Source organism: Pseudorca crassidens, chromosome 3 (genome assembly GCF_039906515.1).
Source record: "Pseudorca crassidens isolate mPseCra1 chromosome 3, mPseCra1.hap1, whole genome shotgun sequence".
Lineage (NCBI taxonomy): Eukaryota > Metazoa > Chordata > Mammalia > Artiodactyla > Delphinidae > Pseudorca > Pseudorca crassidens.
The window spans coordinates 42,383,933-42,403,874 of record NC_090298.1 but is presented as its reverse complement, the minus strand read 5'-3'; the positions used below and the strand labels follow the sequence as shown (position 1 = coordinate 42,403,874).

The window sequence follows — 19,942 nt, the reverse complement described above, 5'->3', positions numbered from 1 at the left end:
CTAAATTAAAAGCTCCAAGTTTATTGGCAATCACTGATTTAAGTACAGAAACGCAAACATTTCATGCTTCTCTGTGCACTAATTAAAGGGCTCTATTTAAATGGCAGAGCTGTCTTGATGCCAATGATGACAAATCAGAATCATAAAATTTTGAACCTGGAGAGAATTTACAGATCATTTCATCCAACCCTTGCATTTTATAGGAGAGGAAACAGAAGCCGCCACACATCTAGAGGCAGAACTGTCACTCCCACCACCTGGTCCAGGGTCCTTCAGCCTCAAGAACAGCACGACTATGGGCAGTGGGGGGATGCTGACGATTACAAATATGGGTAATGTATGTGGTCTTCAGCAGTACATATGGCTAAGGCCATGGAAGGAAAATGAGACAGTCCTCCATCCTGAAGGAAAGATAAAAGATGGCTCATTCTCAGGAGTGTGTCTAGCCAGAGTTGTTCAGAGACTGGCCAGAGAAGCCCTGTGGGCCTAGCTGGGCTCCCAGGTATAACAAGACTGCCCAGTGAGTTCTTAACCATGAGCCAGACACCCTGCTTAACACTCAATCCTCATGGGCTGGATAAACCTCACAACCCACCTATGAGATCAGCATCATTATCTTCATTTTACAGATGAGGAGACTGAAGGTGGGACAATTAAGAGATTTGCCCAGGGTCACATACCAAGGTCACTTATTAATATCTGAGCTGGCATTTGCCTTCACGTCTCTCAAGGTACCAAGCTTATGTTCTTAACCAGGGATGACATCTGAGTAGTGGCTCCCTGGGGACACTGGTGACAGTCTGCGGCCTCTCTGGGCAAGCTTGCGCCGCACTGCTCGTGCTTTTACATTTATGCGGATACCTGAGCTGCCAGGAGAAATTCCGCATGCCTGGATCAGTCCGGCCTTCCGACACCAGGCACAAGCTACACAGAGCCAGCCCTGGGTGGGGTCATTCTCTGTGCTAATACATTCCTTGTGGAGAGACTTTGCATTTGTTTAGAATTTGAACGTGAGAATGGTAAAGCTGGAAGGACCTTAGAGATTTGGTGCACTCTCCATGTTTTAAGAAGGAAAAAACAGAGGTCCAGTTCGTGTTTAAGTCTTACTCATTCATCCAACACGACTGCCGGTGCCTATGCACCAGGTATGCATTGGGGATTCAGCAATAAACAGGGGCTCACTCTGGTGCCTTAAAGCTGTGTTAAGTTGGGTCCTACCTCCGCCAGGAACGCTTCTCCCTCCAGCCTCCATTTCTCAACAGCGCCCGCTCTACACTCAACTCCACTGCAGAACTCGCCCGGCAAGGCGGGGGACGCGTACTCTCTGCTTACCGACCTTGCCTGGGCGCTGGGGCCCCGCAGCGGGCCCTCCTCGGCCGCGCTGCGGACCCCGGAGCCGGGCAGAGCGTGATGGGGCGCAACAGCTGCGGGTTGCAAGCGGCTCTCCCCGCCCTGGCCCAGCCCCCCGCGTTGGTTGGGGGCGACGCCCCCTGGGTCGGCTCCGGGTCCCGGCCGTGGACGGGGAGGAGCCGGCGCAGGTAGCTCGGCTGCCGCCCGGGAGCGAGCGTGGGGTCGCTGCGGCGGGATGGGGTGGCTCCAGGCCCGCCGCCTCGTCCTGCTCGCCGCCTGCCTGGGGCTCTGCGGGGAGCGCGGGGCGCTCGGAGGTACGTGCCCCCCAACCTCCCCTCCCCGTCCCTTCCCCGGCCGGCCATGCGCGGAGCCCGCTAGAAGAGGGGGGGCAAGGGCGGGCGGCTCGGGGGGCGTGGATTCCCCTGTACTCCGGGGGCCTCGGGAGACGCCGCGGCCGGGTGAGCCCTGCGGCGACCGCGACTTGGACTCTCAGGCAGGGCCTTCGGGCAGCCGAGGTCGGGGTCCGCTCGGCTCTGAGCAGTGCCTGTGGCTCCTCCGCGGAAAACTTGCGACTCCCGCCCCGCGAGGCCCGGCCCCTCGGGTCCCGACCAGTTCGCGAGCCTCGGGGGCGGGCCCTGCGCCGACCTCGGCACGGCCTTCGCCGCGGATTGGGGGTTTCAGGGCCGGACTCTTGGTGTCCCTCGGACTGGCAGAAGGAAGGCTTCCTGCTGTCCTCCCTTCTCATCCTTTTCAGCTCCTACTCGGGCCCTTTCTCGGCTGCACGTGACTGTCACGGGGGCCTTAAACTCCTCGCCGAAATTCTTGGGTGGCTGGCCTGTTGTTCCCTAGATCCCTCCACGCTTCCGCTTATATTTTCCGGACCTACTTCGCTGGAAGTGCTTTACATTTCCATGGCGCTTTTCAGAAGTCAAAGATGACTAATAAAAGCATAGTTATTGAGACTTTTTACATAACTGAGCTCGACACTTGGAAGTACCCCCCTAACCCCCGCTCTCTGAGATTTACTTCAGTTTAACAAAAGATTTTTCGAGACCAGAGAACAGACTCTCAATCAAAGGCCTTGTAAATCTTTGTGGCATTCGAATTCAATTCTGAACGCTTATTTACTTCACTTTAGGCGATTTCACGAGGAGCTTTGGAGTAACATTCCGGTGGTGGGTGGAGGACGCCTCGCTCTCACCCTTGCGCGGCCCTCCTTCCAGCTCCAGCAGCAGCTCTGCGCCAATCCTGATGTTTGGGGGCCCTTCCGAGCTCCTCCCTCTTTATCTTCCTCCTTTCTTCCTGGTTCTTCCTCTGCCCCCTCCCCGGCCCCTTCCTGGCCTGGCGTGCAGGGTGGATCGGGTACTAGGGCCCACGCGTGGGGACTCTGTGACGGTGGCTTTGAGAGGGAAGCTGCTGGTTGCAGGCGGGGGAGATCTGAGAGGGCAGTGAGTGGCATTGGGGGACAGACTGGATGGCGATGGGGCCTGAGCCAGGGATCCAAGTGGTCAGTGTAGAGTGATGGAAAGCCCATGGCTTTGGAGTTAGGTGGACTTGGGCTTTAATCTGGGTGCCACCATGCCTTCTCAGGGTGACTTTGGAGAAATTACTTTACTTCTGTTGGTCTTGATGTTGCATTTGTAAAACTGGGATGATAATCACTTCTTCAGAGAGACTTGAATAAAATATGTGTAAGACCTGCTTGGGAACTACTTGATAAATGCTCATTTCCCTCCTTTCCTACTCATTACTCTCCTTTCCTCTTCATCTGTGCAGTTAACTTGGGCATGAGGCAAAGAGCAGCAGGTTGGGTATGCATTGAGGGGTACAGAATGTGGTTAGAGGAGAGTTATTGAGTAAAGAATCACATAGCATATATAATTTAACATATACACTGTTCTTCACCCTTGGCGCTAATAGCATGACAAATGTCAGATACCGAGGTCTCACCAAAAGCTGCTTTGGGGCACTTTTCTTGAATAGCCAGTTGTGGAATCTAAATTTAGGTTTCTTCCTTACCTCCTTGGGTGACTCAAGCTGCTGCTTTGAAGACTGTCAAAGACTTAGGTGAATGCTGCTTTCAGTCCTTACAGGACACAGGGTGATGTGTCCTCAGGGAGTCTCACCACAGCAGGAAGTCACCTTTGTCTGGTAAGCAGATTGTCTCAGTAATAATATCTGTAGCACGCACCCCCAGTATATCTCTATTTGTAAATCAAGTCTCAGTACTACTGTCACTAACAATTTTCTCAAGGTATAATATACTCTTAGCTCTAGACCCATGTTGTCAATAGTTCAATGATTTCTCATTTTTTGACTACCTTCTTATCAGATCTCGTTAGTGTATTATTGCTTTGACCTTGTAACAGGGCTAATGAGCTTGTACAGAAAGAGGAGAAGGGCCACCACCACCAGTTCCTTTGCATTTACTGGTCCTTGCGTTATTTGTATATATCTTTAATGTATGACTTGTCTGTAGGAATTGTTTTAATCAATTGATCCTTTTTGTGAGGGTTTGTTTAATTACAGTGAGATAATATAATTGTAAACCCAGTTAAGCAGGCAAACCCGCGTGTGGTGTGTCACTGAATGGAGAAAGAGAGAGGGAGTGAGGGCACCACTGTCCATCCTTCCACCTTGCCGAACTCGCGCTACTCCCCTAGGGAGACTTGTGTACCCAGCAGACAAGACACACTGCCAGTCTCACATGCCACCTGTGGCACGATGCCAATCAATCTGTAAAGCAGAGATGAGTAAAGCCTCAGTTCTTATGTTTTAGACTAAAATAACCCATGAAGTTGTAATTACATTTCCTTCTGGCTCTGCAGTGACTACCTTGGCGCGCCACTTTGTCATTTCTGCCTGAAACTGTGGCGCCCAAACCCAAAGGCTTCCGGTGGCCCGAGAGCCATGGTGAGCCAAGCAACGGTGGTGTGGCAGGAGGTGACGTGGAGTGAGGGAGCTGGGAGCTGGGGCCTCCGCACCCTTCACAGTTGTTGTGCTGTGGGAATAAATAGGTCCCAGGATGGCCCAAGTGGCTGATTTTTCCAGGGAAGTCAAAAAGTCCAGGTTTTTAGTTAAAATGTCTTTTATTACAATTTAAAAAAATTAATGTAAAAATAGAACTCTAGAGGCCATACAAAGCACAAACAAAACTCATGCCTTCTGCTTCTGGGGTCCTTTCTAATGCTACTGCTTTATTTACCTCTATTCTGTATACTGAGTCCAGTACCTAACAATGATAGGTGCTCAATAAATACGAGTGACTGAGTGATAGAGCACCCCTGGGGATTGTGGTAGGCAGAATAATGTCCACCCAAAGAAGTTCACATCCTAGTTCCTAGAACATGGAACATGTTGCTTTACATGGTGAAAGGGACTTTGCAGATGTGATCAAATTAAGGATTTTGAGGTGGGGAGATTATCCTGGATTATCTGAGTGGGCCCTAAATGCAATCATAGGGGTGTTATAAGAGGGAGGCAGGAGGGTCAAAAGAGATGATGTGATGGAAGCAGAGATCGGAGTGATGTGATGGCTGGCTGGGGCCCTAAGCCAAGCAATGTGGCCGTCTCTAGAAGCTGGAAAAGACAAGGAAACAGATTCTCCCCTAGAGCTTCCAGAAGGAATGCAGCCCTGCAGACACCTTGATTTTAGCTCAGTGAGCTCCAGAAATGTAAGACAATAAATGTGTGTCATTTTAAGCCATTAAATTAGTGGCAATGTGTTATAGCAGCGATGGGAAGCTTATAGAGGGAGTGTCTGTCCTAGTAAAAGAGATCATATAAAGGGCCATTTAGTTCTGATGGTCAGAAGATGGCAGTGCCATCAGAGAGGAATGAGGGGCTGGGAGCTTTAGGGAAGGTTTTGTTCCTGTGCGCAGTGAGCCTGGCTCCAGCACTCACTCCAAAGCCTGTGGCCGGGCCTGGAAAACTCCCAGACAGAGGGGTAGCAAACATAAAAATGTGTAAATGTCACATGTGGAACATTTATGATAGGACACAGGCTCTGCGGTCACTAAGGAGGGAGTTGTCAGCTCAGCCAGGGGTGGCTGGGGACGAGGACAGCCTCACTGCTTCATTCCAGGAGGTGCTACAGCAATCTACAGCATCTGCAGGAGTAGCTCCCCCTGGAGTTGTGCGGGACGCAGTCTGCCTGACCATTTGCAGCAGGCCTAGAGACTGCCCCATTGAGAGGGGGTATGGGCAGGGCAAGTGCTGGTTTTCTCTTTGCAAACTGAGCAGTTGGCATGGAGACTGATGTTTGGGGGAATGAATGAAAAATGAGAGGCCGGTGAATCCTGTTCTGCATTAGCAAGGATTCCAGGCCTGTGGATTGCTCAGGCTCTACCTGGAAACCTAAGATTTCCATCGTCACGGTGGCCCTGGGCCTACTACCGGCTTCTCCCACACCCTCCCAAATGTGTCAGCAACATATTTAGCATAGAGACGTGATGCCAGGGACCCCTCCCACCCTTCCAGTCAACTGCCCATCCTGCAGCCGTGGAGCAAATATCTATTCGCTCATTGATTTTCTTTCCCAGCTTAAATTTTAGTGGACCTAACTCTCGTGGGAGAGACTCTTAAAACTTTCCCTGTTGGGATTTGCTTTCAGTGAATAGAGGAGGTCAGGTCTCCAGGGCATGTTAGATGTTTGTGCTAATTTGTTTCAGAGTTGTAAGTTTTCTTCTTAGAGTGCTCTGGATAAAGTTAGTTATCTCTTGAATAAATATTCAACTTCAGTTTGACAAAGCACACGCCCTCGATACCATAGTAAAACACTGTCGAAACTCTTAAGAATAGATTTGTGGGGTGAAATGTGGCTTTCCTTTCCAAGTGAAGTTATTCCGCTCAAACGATACAGCATGAGTAAGAGCAGTTTTATAATGTTAGCCCTCCTCTTAGGATGTCATCTTAGGAGTTTGTATAATGCAAGTACTCTAGCAGAGAAGTTTTGTTTTGTTGCTTTTTATTTTAATTAAAAAAAATAAGCTTCTACACTTATGCTATATCATCTGTAGAACGTATTTGGAAGAAAATCAGTACATAAAAAGGCATGAAATAAAATTACCAAAAATACTGTATTATGAAAAAGCAATTCTAATTTTCAGTGAAAGCAAACAGTTCTGAAATCTTTCTTTGAAATGCTCTCCTAATTAGTTTCTACCCTACTCATGTTTTGCCCTCACACGGTCACCAGACTGATCTTTCTAAAACACAGAACCGATATGTCTTTTCCCAGCTAACACCATAATGCTTCCTTACTGTCTGCAGAGTACGGTTTGTAAGCTGCCCCCCACCCCCGTAAGTGGGACCCTGCCCATGGGGATCCAGGTGGTCCGTCAGCCATTTTCTCCCCAAACGTTCATTGAGAATTTCTTGTTATATATACACAGCAGAACAACGCAAAATGAAAGCTCCCCTCCCAGAGTCCGCCTCTTCATACGTGGCTACCCAGCCAGAAATCTGCAAGTTAATCTGGATTGCCCCCTTGGCCTCTTCTTCCCTCTTGTGACAGTCCCACTTTTTAAATATCTCTTGAACCTACCCACCTACCCCCCTGTTTGCTTCCCCACACCCACCATCCCCTTGAGTCCATTCTCTGCCTTTCAGCCAGAGTCAGCTTCTAAATTGCAAGCTGACCATCTCATTTCCCTCTTTGATCCCTTTACGGCCCTCTTTCGAAAGAGTCTGAACTCTTTAGCTTGGCTTCCAAAGCCATCATTTACGGAGTGCCTAATGTGCCGAGCACTGCTGGGTGCACTGCCAGCTGAGCAGTGGTTGAGACCCCAGAGTCTTATGTTCTGTTTGGGTGGTGTGGTATTGGGGCTGAATAATAACCCAGAAAACAAATTAAGAAGGTATCAGATTATAATAAGAGCCTTGAAAGGAGTAACCAGGCACTGGGTATGTGCGTTTGCAGGCAGGCATGTGTGTGTGTGTGTGTGTGTGTGTGTGTGTGTGTGTGTGTGTGCGTGACTGTACACACTCACCTGGAACTGAAAGTTCAAGGAAGGCCTCAGATGGATGCAATGGTGTTTGCCCCTGACCCCTCTTGCCTCTGCAGCTTCTACCCTGGCTGCCCCCTCCTTATACTGTGCTCAGCCAGACTGGGCTTTTGGTTCCTTGCAGTCACCTCTCTTCTCTCTCTCCCCCCTTTTTTTCTCTCCTCTTCCCCTGCCCCAGCCCTCACCAGCTCTTCCTAGCAGCCAATGCCTTGCCTGAAGCGCCTTTCCTCCCTCCACCCTCCTTGACACGGCCCAGTGCTTCTGTTGTGGTCTGCATTTCCCAGTTAATAATCAGGCAACTGTAATTGCTTTACTTACAGTCTTTCTCAGTCACCATTGAATCTCCAGGACCAAACAAACAGTATATGTAGACAGAATATGCGCATGGCATGGAACACTGAAATCTGCCAGGGAGAGACGCTTAATAGTTAGATCGCTCCTTCTCTCATACCGCCACTGGACCCACATCAAGCTTCTGTTGTACCAACTTTCTACTATCGCTCGGATACCCTCTTCTTTCTGAGCAGCTCTCTCCTTGGATAGATTGCAAGCCCCTTTGTCTTATTAATTCTCCAATCCAACCCGTGATAGTACCTGGCACATAGTAGGTGCCAAAAAAACTTAAACACAAAACCAAAATCAAACAAGAAAACCAGAAACATAGTTTGGAGGAAGGAATGGGAACCAATTCTAAGATAGAATGAATCATATAATTACCAACCTGGAAGAAATTACAGAGACATAGTTCTTAACTTTCATGCAAAGTATCTTACCCACCTCACTGCCAATCTTTGGTTTCTATTCAAACCTTTCACCTTTTATCTAAGCACACAAAACCAGGAAGTTGCTCTGATTTTTGTTCAGCGTGATTTTCTGCCTTCCTATAAAATGCCCAAACACACCTTTTCCTTCACTGCAGCTCGAGATCGCCTTTCTTTTTCTAGGAACCAGTTTTACTTGTGCTTCTATTGCCTTTTATTGTGATTTTGAGGCATTTACTAGGGGTCACAAAAATTAGGCTCAGTTTGGAGGTTTGTGAGGACCCGAACTGGCTTCAGGCTGTCAAACCAGAAGTTTTAACCCTGCTTCCCTGTTTTTCCCCTGAGGCAATGGAAATTTCTAGCCACCAGCTGACTGGAATTGATTTAGTGCCAGAGGTGAAATGTGGGAAAATATAGGGATGTTGTTTATTAAGGTTACTTAGTCATTCTCAGCAGTAGATTTTATGATTTAGAAAACATTTCCTGGTTTTGAAAACTTAACAATACACCCTTTAAGTCTGTCAGAAATTGGAGTGGGGGGATTCAGCAATGGGAAGACCAGGAGGATAAACTAGGATAGCTAGTGGGTGTGTAGCTGCTTCTTTAAACTGTATGACCATGTCCCTACATTCTAGTTTTATTGAATTTGATTATTAATGGCTGTTTTTAACGAGAGAACGGGGGCTTATACATATCTGAGAAAGTCTGTAAGAGATCATGTTCATCTCTGTATCAACCTCGTATCTTGGTAAAAACACTGGCTTGGTGATTGGGAATGCTTAGTTTTTGTCTTAGCTCTGTTTCTAATTAACCGCTGACTTTACATAAGTCCATAAACTTCTTTAGGCCTGAGTTTACTCAACTATAAAATGAGGGTTTACTAGGTTAGTTCAGTTTGGTTCAGTAAATGCTTGCTCGCCACCTACCTAGCTTAGACTGGATTCCCTACAGAGAGAGGCTTAGGGAGGGATTCTTGTGTGAGTGAATAACTGAGTGAGTGCTACCAGGAGAGAACTGTAAGGAAGTGAGGGAAGTAGGATAGGGCGGGAAAAGAAACCAAGCAAGGATGTGGTCTCATCTCAGCCTGATCCCAGAGAAAGCTCTGAAATATGAACAGCAACACAGTTTTCTACATACTTTTCTCCATACACCTCTTTCAGTCATTGGCTGGAGGTTGTACCCTGGGACAGAGGGTATAATTTCACTGAACTTTCTGGATAACACAGTTAATCGGCTGGAGGATGCGTGCACCAACCTGTTAAAAGGAATCTAAATGGGACACCAACAAAATCCATCATACCACCTGTGTGCCAGGCACTGTTCTAGGTATTGGAGAGAGGAAGGTAAAAAAGATATGGTCCCTGATCATAGGAAACTTATGGACTAGTGCAGGAGCTAGATGAATAAACAAGTAATTTTAATACACCATGGTGAACGCTAGGGCAAAGGAGTGCGCAGTGTGGTAGGAACAAGAATGAGAAGCAGACATTGCAGGTTGGGATCCTCAGGAAGCAGAATCAAACACGGAGATGAACACGCAGGAACTTTATTAGGGAATGTTCCTGGGAGCAAGATTTGAGGAAAGGAAGAGAATAGAAGAGAAGGGAACTGGTTTAGGAAGAGGAGTCAACCTGCAATGTAGTCTCAATGCACACAGCTGAATTTGTGGGGAGCTCTGAAGATGCTGGGGCTATCTGCCAGCAGCCAGGGTAGAAAGAAAGTCCTTTGTTCTCGAAGGGTAGTGGGTGCATCACGGAATCCACCACAGTCCACCCCTTGCATCACCTGGATCCACTTCATGTAAATCCTGGGAACAGTACCTGAGTGATAAGCTTCATGTTCCTCCTTATCCAGTGATTCCTTTTACCCTCAACTGGTACTTCTGCTGGTCTCAGTGGCCACCTGATGATGTGACTCAGACCTTCATCCCCGAGGGTTCTGAGCTCTTGTCAACACACTCTTCTCAGGACAGGGTGACTGCGTTTATGTACTGACTGCCAAAGAAGTACCAGGAGGCATCCAACGGGACCACATGGACACCCAACCTACTTTTCTGTGAGCCCGTTGTGTAACAATAGTTCTACCCCCTCCTGATGACTCAGGCTCAATTACCTGCCAGATGAGGCATGACTCTTCCTGTCTGCTAGTTCCTTGATATAAGGAGACTGAAATGTCCAGGCAGCAGCTGTAACTTATCATATAGAGAGAATCTTGTTGTGTCCCCTGGTAGAAGCATTCCCCTTTGGAAGCCAGGAGCTTTGAAACCGTGGATTTATGGTTGATGGGGATGGGAACACAGATTCCTTAAGTGGGTCACTGAGAGTGACGGTCAAAAAGGCCACTCCTGGTCTGCCCCTTGTTCTCAGACCCACAGCTTATACTTCTGGAGACATAGCAGGAGGTGTGTAAAGATTTTTAATTTAAAGACCATGTAAAGATCTTTCACTTAAAGTGTAGATCATGTCCTGGAGGGTGGAACCCCACCCTGATAGAGTATCGCTTCTGAGCTGGTGATTCAGCCGTACCTTTAGCACAGTCTCTCAGGCCTGCAGCTTCAGGGGTGCACTATGTGATAGGACCAGCGGGTCTCAGGGTCTTAGGCCCATCACCACACCTCCTTTGGAGTAAAGGGTGTGCCTTGGATTGACGTGATGCTGTTCGGCATCCCGTGTTAGTGAATTCAACACTCCAGAAGCTCTCAGAGTGGTGCCTGGTGCCGGCCTGCAAGCAAGAAAAGCAAATATATACCCGGAGTATATGTTTGTTTTTGTTGAAATGAATCACTGGCTATTCTAAGAAGAAAGGGTTTCATTGACATCACCTTGCCACCCCTCTTCAAGGGATGGTCACCTACTGGGGATTTGGTGTTGGACTCTGTGAGAGGCACGCTGGGCATTCAGCAGTAGCATCGCTAGGGAAGCCTTGGTCAGAGGGGGCCCAGGCTGCTGGGTGCAGGCATAGACTCCTCCCTCACCACCCTGGCTACTTCATCACGCACCCATTGTGTCAGCATAGGGCTGGCCGATGACAGAGGCTGGCTGATGGCAACTGGCCAAGTCATTTTTTCTGCCTGGTTGTTTTAGTGCCTGTTGTGTGGTGGATGTTTCCTGGTGGGCATTAACATGCAATATAAAGATCTTCCCGCTTCCTGCTGACACTCACGCGTCTCTCCCAGACCTCCTCGGCCCTGCTCTTTCAATCTTACTCATTCCAGACTCCTGACCATCTGGCCGGGCTGTTTGCTACTACCTATCCGTCTTTATTTATTCTAACCTCAAGCCTCTTCTCTCTCCATATAAAGTGGGCGATTAGGTGTACCACTCACAGTTCTACCTTTTGGAGAATTTTCCCTCAACCCTGTTTTTCATGGCCACCACTAAGAGGAGCTGTAGTGCAGTTGGAGTCCCTTTTCAGCTTGCATGCATGTGATGAAGCTGACTCAGCCACGAACCAAGCTCAGGTGTTTTGCCCTTCCACCAGCTGGTAATAAGGGGTTTCTCCATGCAGCCAGTTGCATGAGCTGAGGATGCATTCGTGCTGGTGCAAGAATGGGGATGACATGGCGCTCCAGGCCACCATCTCGTTGCACCTTCTGGTCCTATTCATGCTCGATCCAGGATGTACCCCTACCATCCCTTGAATCTCTACTTTCACCATCCATCCGTCAGAGCAATTCTGTCATGTGTGTCTCACTTAGAGTGGGTCACTGCACTTTCTATGCTTCCAGGATCCACCTTAGCAGTGAGTTCACACCATTTCCAGCAGTCTGTGCTAGCATGTTATATCCTGCATCCCTCGAGAGTGCCCCCAAATCTAGTATAAACTCTCCCTTTTTCAACTTTATGTTCCTGCCCCCTTGATCAGGTACCCTCAGTCCCATGTGCATTCCCCCAGCTACTGGCACTACATTATGGGTAGGTCCCGCAGCTCCATTAGGGTCTCGTCCTTTTCCTCCCATATCAAGCCCAGCATGTCTCCACACAGGTTATATCATGACTTAGGCTTTGTTTTTGGCCTAGTGGTCAGGAAGAAAGATGGGAGTGTATCTTCAGAGGTTACATGTTCCTTGTGGGGAGAGGTTTCTGCATCCGCTTTAAGCAAGGGGAGTATCACCTTAACAGGGTGGTAGGTCCCTTCTTCAGGCTCAGAGGGTTCAGGAGGGTCTAGGGACCCAGGATATTTGAATGCACCAATCCAGATGTCCCCATTCCATTTGTCAAGGTTCCATTCTTTACCAAACAAGGCCATAGACTTGTCAGAGGTAGCCTGACATGGTTGGAACTTTGACTTAGTTTGATGCTGAATGCTCTGATGACTAATTCCTGGGTGGGAGTCTCACCTTGCCCTGCCCACCCACTATAGGAGATAAGAAGGACTTTATGTACTACCATGGAAGCCCTTTGGCTTTCACACCTGGCTTGTAATTGTCAACTAATCTCTCCTAGTTTTTCCTTATCTTTTCCAAAGCTTCATTCAGACTTAGCAATAGACTCCCAATTCCATCGTCCTCATAGTTAGTACTTGCCCTATATTTCTCATAGGTTGATATTTCAGCACTGGCTAATGTGTTCCCTTCCACCGTGACACCGGTTCACCGCCAGTGACTTGGGATTAACCCCTGTGGAAGGGAAGGAAGCAGAATTGGGTAGGTGGAGAAGTAGATTTGCAATTCAGTTTCAGTGGAAGCCTCGGCCAACCCCCTTGAGAGTTCTGAAGAGGGACTGACCCATCAGAGGTATCCTGAGTTGGAGCAGGAGAACACTGAGACTTTATTTCCCCACAACAGATCTGTGGGCTACCCCAGGAAGCAGGTGTGGGCTTGTGCAAGGCAGCTATCTTTGGCAGGGTCTCTTCTGAAGGGAGATGACAATATAAATGGAATAGTCATTGTGTAATAACTTTACTAACTTTTTTTTTTCCCCAGCATCTTTTTATGGTGAAAGCTATGTGGGGCTCAACATCATAGAAGTTTCCTCTGAGCTATCTCTTCAATTAAAGTTTCAAACCAGCAAACCACAAGGATTACTTTTTCTTGCAGCTGGGGAAAATGATTACTGTATGATAGAACATCTATCAGGAAACTTACGGGTAAGATTAAAAACAAAATCTTTAAACATGTATAAGCCTTTAGTTACTGGAGGGAAAAACAGTGAGAGAAAAGAGAACAAGATAGCTATCCATTTGATTACTGTTATTTCACTAGAATAAAATCAGGTGCTATATGTAAGTGTTGAGATCTTTTCCAATTTTATCAGCGTGTCTTAACTGTTCCAACTCTGAAATTTTTTTTTTTTTTTCCTTTTTTGCGGTACGCGGGCCTCTCACTGTTGTGGCCTCTCCCGTTGCGGAGCACAGGCTCTGGACGCGCAGGCTCAGCGGCCATGGCTCACGGGCCCAGCCACTCCGCGGCATGTGGGATCTTCCCGGACCGGGGCATGAACCCATGTCCCCTGCATCGGCAGGTGGACTCCCAACCACTATGCCACCAGGGAGGCCCCCAACTCTGAAATTTTTTAACCTCAATATGTAATGTAGTCCATAAATGTGGGAAGAGTTTCCATGTCCAAGTTTCTCTCTTTCTCTTTGTGAATAGCCTTGTTTACTCAATAAAACACTATGAGATGAGATTGATTAATTATGATTCTTTCTCTTTCAGGTGAGAGTTAATTTGGGGACAGGTGAACAAGGGCTCCTTTCTGAGAAAAGACTTCGTGTGGATGACTTGGTTTGGCATTTAGTGGAATTGTACTGTTTTAAGGATAATATCTCTCTGGTTATTGACAAACATTATGAGATGACTGGCCAGATCCCCGGCGGGATGCACGATTTGCACTGTCAGCGTGGAATCTACGTAGCAGGCCACGGTGGACTTGATGTCCCGTGCCTAGATGGAGAGATCCCCAATTTCCGTGGATGTATGGAGGATGTGGTGTTTAACCAGAGGGAGATCCTTAACATCCCTTAGATCTTACCCTGGTTTTAAGAAAGTTTATGAGGTGTCACTAGGCTGCAATGATGAATTTTTTGCAGTGGAGGATGAAGCCATCAATTTCTTTAGCTCCAGGTCCTATGTCTCCTTCCCAGAATGGAGGGTGCAAGGGGATGGGCTATTTGAATTTGCTTTGCAGACTGGAACTCAACAAGCCTTGCTTTTATTTCAGTCAGGTAGAGAAGGAGATTTTGTTGCTTTGGAAATAGTTAAAGGTTTATTGAAGGCTCATGTAGGAAGGAATAAGAATAACACTCCGCTCTCTTCTTTTTGCTTAGTTAGTGACAACCAGTGGCACGTTATTCAACTAAGATTCACTGAAAGGTATCTGGACCTGATGGTGGATGAACAGGGAGTAAGGACATGGCTGCCTTTACAAAGCAAACCGTTTGTATCTGAAGGCCCTCTCTTCGTGGGAGGTCTTGATAGCCTCAAGGGAGAAGAAGTTAAAAGGTTAGAACTTGCCTCTGTGCCTAGGAAATGTGCTCAAGGAATCTCTTTCAAAGGGTGCTTAAGAGGCTTGGAAGCCAACTCAGAAAAGAAAGCATTAAAGGATGCCCTATTTCCAAAGATATATCTGCTGGGTGTAAAATGAAGAGTGGTGATAACAAAAACCCTTCTGTAACAACCACAGAAAAGCTGCTTCAGGCAGAAGTTCCCCTTTCCACGGCCGACCCTGAGGTAGGCAAGCCTATTCTTCAAGAAGCCAGTAGCTATTGCTTGGTTCTGAATAACTTGAAAGTCCAAGAAGGTGGGCAAGCCCTACTGGAACAAAGGCATATGAAGGTGGATGTGGAGTTGAAGGATTTGGGTTTCCATCAGTCTCAGATACTATTTAAAATAAAGGAGATGCCTATTCGTGGGTTCCTTCGATTAGATGTTTCCCCCAAACAGGAAATGGAGAAGGCTTTTACTCTGTTAGATTTGGGGCAAGGAAGGGTTTGGTATGTCCGTGACGGTTCAGAAGAACCTAGGGATTATTTCACATTTTCTGTCTCTTCCAACAGCAAGAAGGAAGTGCCATTATATCTTCAAGGACATGTTTCATATGTGTTTAACATTATTGCCGTTCCAGTAAATGATCCCCCAAATCTTAAGCTCCCCGAAGGAAACTTGCTTCTCGTGTGTGAGAACTCTAAGAAACGACTGACTCCAAATATCATACATGTGTCAGACCCAGACACAGATTCCTTGAGTCTTAGTTTCTCAGTTCTTGCAACTTCAATTCAGATGCTGGGTTTTTAGAAAACACCAATGATCCTGGGAGAGCCATTAATGGTTTTACATATGGGGATTTAAGAGATGGCAACATTTTGTATGTGCACAGGGGCCATCGGAACTCCCGGATCCTTCTGAGAGCAAGTGATGGAGAGCTGGTTAGCAATACAGTGGTGTTACGGGTCATGGCTATTCCTTGGGACTTTGCAGTGGCCAGTAGAACCAGTGTGGTCATACGGCAGGGTGGCACGGTTCTGATTACACAGAGCAACTTGTTGGTGGAGGTTAATGGTGAAGGCCCTGAGGTGGACACCCGCTATGTTATCACTCATCCACCTCGGTATGGCCAGGTTCAGTGGCAGGGGTCAAGTGGCGAGTGGAAACAAACTAGTACCTTCTCTCAGCGTTCTGTTGATTGGGGTCAGGTCCGGTACTGTAGTAAATTCAAAGAATTGCAGCTAGAAAATGTTACGGATCACTTTAAAGTTAACATAGAAGGAAAAAGCAGTGAAAAGCTGATGTTTCTGGTTATGGTACAATGGCTGAAGTTTACCCTTCTGAAAAATGTTCCTCTTGAGATCAGTAAAATAAACAGGCACGTATTGAATTCTCATCATTTGCAGGCTGTGACAGAGGGTGTGGAAGTAGCTGAGAGGGAACTTCATTTTAAGTTACTGACCCCACCTAAGAAAGGAAAATTGCTACTTGGCACAAAATTTCTAAAAACAAACTCAGTCTTCAGCCAACAAAATGTTACAGACTCTAACATAAGTTATGAACCACAGGGAAGGCCCAGGGCACATTCACAAGACACTATTAGGTTCTTCATGGTTGCAGAACACATGGAATCAAAAGATTATATGTTCAGAATAAATTTTAAAGCAGATAAGGGGCGCATTATTGTAATGAACAGAGGATTATTTGTAAAAGAAGGAGAAGAGAAATTAATCACCAAATTGGAGTTATTTGCTCAAACCTCGGACAGTCAGACTTTCCAGTATAAAATCACCAAGAGTCCTCAACATGGGAAGCTGAAACTGACTCGATCTTCAGATTCTCTGGGAAGTCATGACAGTATCACCACATTCACTGATCAAGACATCTCGGGTGAGCGGCTCATGTACGTGCACGATGACTCTGAGACCCAGTGTGACGAGGTCCTCCTCATGGCCTCCACCGCAGGACCAGGCCAAGAGGGAGTGGCCAGGAATTTTGATACAGAGCATCTGTCTACAGAAATTAAAGTCACCGTTTCTGTGGAGTTAAAGAACGATGAGAAACCAGTGTGTGCGGTGGATAAGGTCTTTCACGTCGTGTGGAACGGCCAGCACTTGTTGACCCTAGCTAATCTCTGTTACCATGACCCCGAGGCAGATTTTGATGATGGGCAGTTGCTCTACACCCGGTGGGGCATCCCGAATGGGGACTTGGTGCAAGCCAGTGACCTGACTCAGAAACTCTACCAGTTCAGGCAAGAAGACCTGCGGGAAGGGCATGTGCTCTTCAGGCATCAGGGCGCAGACTCGGCCCGCTTTGTGCTGTTTGTGACAGATGGCGTCCACTACACATCGTCCCTCCTCGAGGTCAGTGTGTCAGATCTCTGTGTCCGCATAGCCAACAACACAGGACTGCTGGTACAGAGAGGAAAGGACAGCAGCCTCACGACAGCCAACCTCAGTGTCACCACAAACCAAGATGTCAGAACAGACCACGAGATCAAATTCCACATCCTGTGTCCCCCAAAGCATGGCAGAGTGCTGGTCAACAGCTTAGGGCCCGGCTCATTTTCCCTGCATGACTTGAAGCAAGGACGTGTGATTTATAGACACGACGGCAGTGGCAGCTTCGATGTGTTCAACCTGACGGTGAAAGTTAAAGATACATATTTAGAAGTGGGCGTGTACGTGCAAGTGGACTCGGAAAGCCACCAACATCACACCCAAATTCTGCACAGCAAGACCCTTGTGGTTGAAGAAGGAAAACCAGTAAAACTGAGTAGAGGAAGGCTCTTGATTTCTCTCCTGGTATTTGGAATGACTTTGAAAAAATGTAGATGCCATTGAGAAGAAAAGCTAGAAGGTTTCATGATTTTGATACTGCTAATTGTGCTATAGGGAGAAATGGAATATAAATTATCCTAAGCCTCATTTTAAAGCTGTGTGCACGTGATCACACGCGTATGCATGTATGTTTGGTGTAGGATGACCTGAGAAGGAGGACGGAATGTATATATTATAGTAAATGAAGAGGTCATTGCTTTTTTCATTTGTCACGGCAACACTGCCAGTATTTCATTTGGTCTGAGTTACATTTGTAATGCGGTGAAGCCGGGTATAAACGAGTAGGGTAATTTAACAGACATAAAAAGGATCCCTAAAATAGAAGAGGATACTATATTACACAGTTTATTTCCTTAGCTGTGAATGTGGCCTTGTGTAATTTCTTGAAATTGATGGATCAGATTGGCCTAGACCAGTGGAAGGCCAGGGGTGAGACCTCATACCAGAAGCTGCCTGGTTTCCTGAGGCTCCAACTTGGAAGCTTCCAGTAGCACGGCCCTGCTGCTGAGAGTCAGGAGAGAGTAATCTGTGCAGGGTATGGAAACTGTGATTTATGATAATTGGCCACAAATGCAGGCTATTCTGAATCTACCCTCAGGACTGCAAACGAGTTTTCCTGCTTGCTATACAGCCGATAACATCAAGTAGAAATGAATTCAAATCAGAAGCAGTTTACTAAATAATGAGTTTTGACTAAGAATACGTGGCCTACCAGCTTTCCTCAATTCTTTTTCAGGATCTTGGAGAGTTAAAGTTTCACCACAAGGGGGTGTATATAGTTCAGTGACTATAAATCAGTAACAATGACAGTTTTGAGATGGATTTTGCTGAATCCGTAAAATTAAATGTATATTGAAAATACTGAACTAGTTTAAAAATAAGCTTTCCTCTAAAGTCTTGCAATTTCAGTGAGTAAGCTGCTATTTCTTCTACCATCTTTTATTCCTTCTCCTTATACCATTTTATTTCTTTCAGCACAACTTTCTGAGTCCTAGGTCTCTTGCCACTGTGAATGATGCCTTGTTAGTACATTAGTAGCTGTTCAAATGTTGCTTTTCCTTTGTGACCAGGGCTGAAATTCAAAATATTAGCATGGTCACCAGAACAGACCGGGGCTTAAACTGTGTATCTGCCTGGATTGTAACCTAAGCCATTTGTGGACGTTAATACAAAACAATTTGGTTCATCAGGGGTCTTGACTCTTTCATGTGTTAATGTTTTTCTTTTTGTCTGTGTGTTGTGAATGTGCACTCAGGCTGGGCATGAAGATGATATTCCGTCAGAGGCAGTGTTCATTGTTAGAACTCCGCCAGTGCATGGATACCTCCAAAGATCTTTATCAGAGGAGGGCAGCTTGGTACAGATGAAAAGTCACCTTTGATTTTTACACAACAGGACATTGATGATGGTTATATCCATTATGTACAGACAACTCCTGACCAACAAGAGGACTGTTTTTTACTGGATGTGATGAATGGCTTCCAAGCTGTGAGTAGACTTGAAATCTTGGTGGATATTGTCCCTAAGTGGATTCCTCTGGCGGTACAAAATGTCACAGTCCAGGAAGGTGGTTCCAAAGCACTTCCAGAAGACTACTTCAAAATTCCAAGCAAACATTTTGAGGGACTTGACTGTGAATTCGTTCTACTCAAACCACCAAAACACGGTTATGTTGAAAATTCTCATTTTCCAAGAGTAAAGCTAATGAAATTTACCAGGAAACAGGTAATAGCTCTCAGCGGATACGTTTGGTTTTGGGTATGTTAGATAAGAGAAAAAACTTGACTATTTATCATTTAGATCATGGACTTTCGGGAGTGATGGGACCTTAGAAGGTATCTGGTCCAACCTCCCAACAGATGGAGAAGCCCTTCCACAGTAACCCCATAGAGAGGTCATCTAGTCATTGCTTAAAGATCCTCAGTGATGGAGAACTCACTGCTTCCTGAGATGGGCCCTTCCAGTTTAAAGACACTCCAGTTGTTAGAAGTTTCTTTATGCTGAGCTGCCACTTAGAAACTTCTGCTCCTGGGTCCTGGCTCTGGTAGCTCACAGAACAAATTATACCTCCTTTCATAAAAGCTCTTTAAATATTGAAAGGAAAAATTATCAAAGTCCCTTGAATTTTATCTTCTTTAGGTTAAAGAACTCTAGTTTCTTTAGCTTTTGCTTATATGCTGTAGGTTTCTAGCCCCTGCACCATCCTGGCTGCCCAGTTCTAGAGGAGCTCCACACCATCCCCTCTCAAGGTATAACACCCAGCGATCTAATACAGGCATGCTTTAATCATTAGTGGATGTTTTCATTCATTCATTCCCTTATCAATCAGTGCTTACTCTGTGCTGTGCCCTATGCTAAGCATAGTGCTGTCAGTGGCTGAAATGGCGCAGTCCCTGCAATCAAGCAGCTGGACACAACTGACAATCTGGTGTCCGATAAGCATAAAATAACCAGACTTAACTCTGGGCTGCTATCAGGTTTCTTTGCTTTGGGTTAGAATAGTATTATTGTGATACTTTGCTTTCTTATCATGAATAAAAGAATGATTTCCATCCTTTC

General features: G+C 46.6%; 1 protein-coding gene across 1 annotated transcript; it reads left to right on the top strand.

Moving 5' to 3' along the window:
• Window positions 1-1,241: 1,241 nt before the first annotated feature.
• Window positions 1,242-19,494, top strand: LOC137221288 (chondroitin sulfate proteoglycan 4-like). The gene is made up of 3 exons (XM_067730676.1): window positions 1,242-1,664; window positions 13,041-13,204; window positions 13,773-19,494. Exon 3 carries the CDS (start codon window positions 15,509-15,511, stop codon window positions 17,384-17,386), a length of 1,878 nt encoding a protein of 625 aa, XP_067586777.1. The 5' UTR covers window positions 1,242-1,664; window positions 13,041-13,204; window positions 13,773-15,508; the 3' UTR covers window positions 17,387-19,494.
• Window positions 19,495-19,942: the final 448 nt, after the last annotated feature.

What these genes read in the sequence shown, in the direction of transcription:
- LOC137221288 (XM_067730676.1), top strand. Translation starts at nt 15,509, where the DNA reads ATGGCTATTCCTTGGGACTTTGCAGTGGCCAGTAGAACCAGTGTGGTC.